Source organism: Colossoma macropomum, unplaced genomic scaffold, assembly GCF_904425465.1.
Source record: "Colossoma macropomum unplaced genomic scaffold, Colossoma_macropomum, whole genome shotgun sequence".
NCBI classification, from domain to species: domain Eukaryota; kingdom Metazoa; phylum Chordata; class Actinopteri; order Characiformes; family Serrasalmidae; genus Colossoma; species Colossoma macropomum.
Window position 1 is genome coordinate 49712450 of NW_023494789.1, and position 4041 is coordinate 49716490.

At 39.3% G+C, this 4041-nt stretch overlaps 1 protein-coding gene across 1 annotated transcript; it reads right to left on the reverse strand.

The window, feature by feature from the left end:
• Window positions 1-1512: 1512 nt before the first annotated feature.
• LOC118807614 (odorant receptor 131-2-like) lies at window positions 1513-2457 on the reverse strand. The gene has a single exon (XM_036569652.1). The coding sequence runs from the start codon at window positions 2455-2457 to the stop codon at window positions 1513-1515; it is 945 nt and encodes a 314-aa protein (XP_036425545.1).
• Between the last annotated feature and the right edge of the window lie 1584 nt (window positions 2458-4041).

The following is a 4041-nucleotide window of genomic DNA, read 5'->3' on the forward strand; positions in this document are numbered from 1 at the left end:
CATCTCCCAAGTCTGGACAGCATTTTTTGAACGTCTTGGAGTCTTGGTTAGCCTCACATCAGGTTATCACCCCCAATCTAATGGGAAATGTGAAAGAATGAATCAAGAGTTTAATAAATTTCTCAGAATTTATTGTCATAACAACCAAACAGATTGGGCCAGATACTTATCATGGACTCATGGACTGTTTTTAGCATCACTTTATTATATCTAATTATATTAAGAGATGTTCTTATTCTTCTTCATGAAGATGGAAGTCTTTTTTTTTTTGTCATGGCTCAGTGTGCTTCTAAAAATGTTGTGGCAGCGGGGGTAAACTTCAATATGCATGAGGTTTACATTTAGTAGGGCTGGCTGCATTCAAGCCTGGTTGTGTGTAGTCAGGTGAATCTCATCAATTCAATTTGGTTAATCTGTTGCTTGAGTAAGTAAAGGGGAAGTTACTTTCTAATAGGTAAAACGCATGTTGCATATTTTTCTTCTTCTTAATTAAATTGCATTCCTCAAAAAATATGCTTTGTGTTTATAAAGGTTCTCATTGTCCAATATTATCTTTTGTTGAAAAATACAGTTGACAGTAAAAGATAGGCCTGTTAGTTACAGCTAGATTGATGGATTGGATATGAAAACTGAAGCCTGATTGTATACAGCTACAGTTCAAAAACACTATGAAGCTTTATTTGACTTTTAACCAGGGGTTAACTCAGGCTGGAACACACCAGAATTGAGGTTCATGTAAACAGCAAACAGAACTGAGCTTCAGTGCTATGATTCAATGGAAATGTATAGTTTCCACCAAAGTCTTCTTGAAATCCATTTAATTGTGATAAGCTGTACAGACAGATTTTGTTTAGAACCTCTAAACAGTTACACATTTCATACAGTGTCTTAAAAACAGAAGGCAGCTGCTTCAGGTGTACAGTTAAAAAGGACAGGGAATGTCTTTTGATGTTAGATATGTGTCATCATTGTTTCATTTTACTAGTTTAAATGTTTTAGTGTGACTTCCATCTTCATGAAGAAGAATAAGAACATCTCTTAATATAATTAGATATAATAAAGTGATGCTAAAAACAGTAATGTAAAATTACTGACCTAAGTCATCAAAACAGAAACAGACAGGCTTTTAGTTTTAATCACATTTGTATTATATCAGTGCTGAGAACTTTGCATAAATTGAACAATATTGTTCCCACTTTGTTGACATAGATGGAAAAAAGAGCTTCTCCACCTCTGGTATCCCAATTTAACCCCAGATTTTAATTATAGTAAACATAAGATACACTTCTGTAGTTCATGGGCTCAAACTCTTTAAAAAAACATTATTTTTATTATGTTTTACATAATTTTACATCATCTGCCTATACAAATGCAAATGTAAAGTCATATTCATTCTAAATTTCCTTCATTCTGTAACAGGTGTGCACACCTCCACATACGCAAAATCCTCTAAAACCTATACGCAAGGCATACCAATCCTAATTAAGAAGGCAATTTAGTGTGGCAGATCAGTTAGGAGGGTTGTGTTTTTCTTTGTTTTCTTTCATTCAGCCAAATGCACAACAGATGCCTTTTCAGATATGCACAGAACATCTGATCCCTCAATCCGTACACGATAGGACTTAAAAACCTGGGCAAAATGTGGACAAAGATGTAAATTGTGAATTTTATCTCATTGAAAAACATGGGGAAGAGAGAAATTGACACATTCTCGATTTGTGGGCCAATGAACGTGAACATGGACAGCAGGAGCTGCAGGCCATGCAGGATGATGGTATTGCAGGCCTTCCGGGCGTCTGCACCAGTGGCCTTGGCAGCAAACATGACCCTAAAATAGGTGTAGAACAAAGTGAGCCATACGAAGGACAGATAGACCAGGTATGAAATGTTTCTCTTTTCCACCATGTATGGATGGCGGAACATGGAATCTCGACTGCAGTAGATGTTAGAAAGAAAGAATGATAAAGGCTCAGTGGCCAGGATAAAGAATAGGTCAGGAAGAATGGTGATGGCACCCAAGACCCAGATCAGGCCAATTAGGAAGTATGTCCTGCGTACAGTGCAAATCTGCATGTGGCGTAATGGGTTACAGATAGCAATGTAGCGCTCCACAGCCATGCCAGCCAGATTTAGTGGAGTATTTAGGGTGGTGAACACTGCAGTTACTACAAGGAAGCAACAGAGAGAGACATTGACCGTGTAAAAGATGTAGGCAATGACATTGAGCAACACCGTAATGGTCAGCTGGATCATGTCGTTGATGACCATATGGATGAAGAGGATATATCGAGGATTCCCATTAAAGATCTCATGCTTGAAGAAAGTGTGTACAAGCGTGCCGTTAATGTAGTTGATGGAGAAGTACAAAGCCGCAACAATCACATTTTTGGTCACAGCTATCATGTGTGAATCCCTCCCTTTTGTTTGGCTGATGTTGCTGTAAGTTGAGAAGTTCATTACTTGCTCCTTTTAGCACCACAGACTGCCTTTGTCAGATAAGGCTGTTAAACAGTGGAAAAGATAACAACATTTAACATTATCCTATATTACAGCATATTCTGTTGAATGTGACAAAGTCAGTACTGGTTGCAGTATGTAGTTGTACAGTATATTTATCCTCAGAAAAATTAAGATGTTATAGAGTCTAGAAGTGAACAAATCATCATATATTTTGAAGCTTGATTGTCCTCACCTCTTAAGTCTCCTATGAAAGGATACTATTCTTTGTCAGTGTTTATATTAAAGCTGAGGGTCAGCCCCCTTATGTGATCCCAGAGAAATAAACAAGCAGAACTGATTCCCCTTTTAGCCAGCACCAATTCCCACCCAGCAGTGCTGAGTGTCTCTGTGTGAGAGTTATGAGATGTATTAAACTTGGCCAGACAGAAGCGGGCCAAAGAGTCTGCAGGAGGGTGGGTGGGAACCACTAAGCTGGAGGCCTTACTGATGCAGGGTTTATGAGAGATCAGCTATGAATAATATTAGCTGTGATCCTAAATAAGGGTGGATTAATGACTTTGGAAGCCAATAGGTTCGGTTTAGGGCAGAACTGAGTTGACCAGTCTATCTGACAGATGGCAAAAGCAAAACATCATAGAATTATTATGAACCAACCAACACACAATTAACTTACATGCTTTAAAATTTGGCACAATGACAAATGTGGGGCATAGGGGGGTGTAAAGCACACTGCCACTGGACTCTGGAGCAGTGGAAATGTATTCTGTGGAGTGAGGAATCACGTTTCTCTATCTGTCAGTCTGATGGACGAGTCTGGGTTTGGTGAATGCCAGGAGAACGTTACCTGCCTGACTGCACTGTACCAGCTGTAAAGTTTGCTGGAGGAGGGATGATGATATGGGGTTGTTTTTCAGGGGTTGGTCTAGAACCCTCAGTTCCAGTGAAGGAAAATCTTAATGCTTCAGCAGAACAAGACATTTTGGACAATTGTACGCTTCCAATTTTGTGGGAACAGTTTGGGGAAGAACCTTTTCTGTTCCAGCATGACTGAACCCCAGTGCGCAAAGCAGCTCCATAAAGTCATGACTGGGTGAGTTTGGTGTGGAAGAACTTGACTGGCCCACACAGAGCCCTGACCTCAACCCCATCAAACACCTTTGGGATAAACTAGAATGCAGACTGTGTGCCAAGCCCTCTTGTCCAGCATCAGTGTCTGACCTCACAAATACTCTTCTGGATGAATGGACAGAAATTCCCACAGACACTCTCCAAAATCTTGTAGAAAGCTTCCCAGAAGAGTGGAAGCTGCTAGAGCTGCAAAGGGGGACCAACTCCATATTAATGCCTATGGATTTAGAATGGGATTCATAAAAGCTCCCGTGGGTGTAATGTGTAGGTATCCATACCATATAGGGCATTTTGTTCATACAGTGTATATTTGTCAAAGGGGAAAACTTGTAGAATAGTTGTGACAAGGAATTAAAAGTACATCACTTTGTACATTAAAAAAAAAAAAAAGTTCAATGTTTGTAATCTCTTGTTTTTGCTTTCGGTTTTGTTTTGTCTGTGTTTTTTTTAAAC

Coding starts and splice junctions, on each gene's coding strand:
- LOC118807614 (XM_036569652.1), bottom strand. CDS start 2,457: ATGAACTTCTCAACTTACAGCAACATCAGCCAAACAAAAGGGAGGGAT.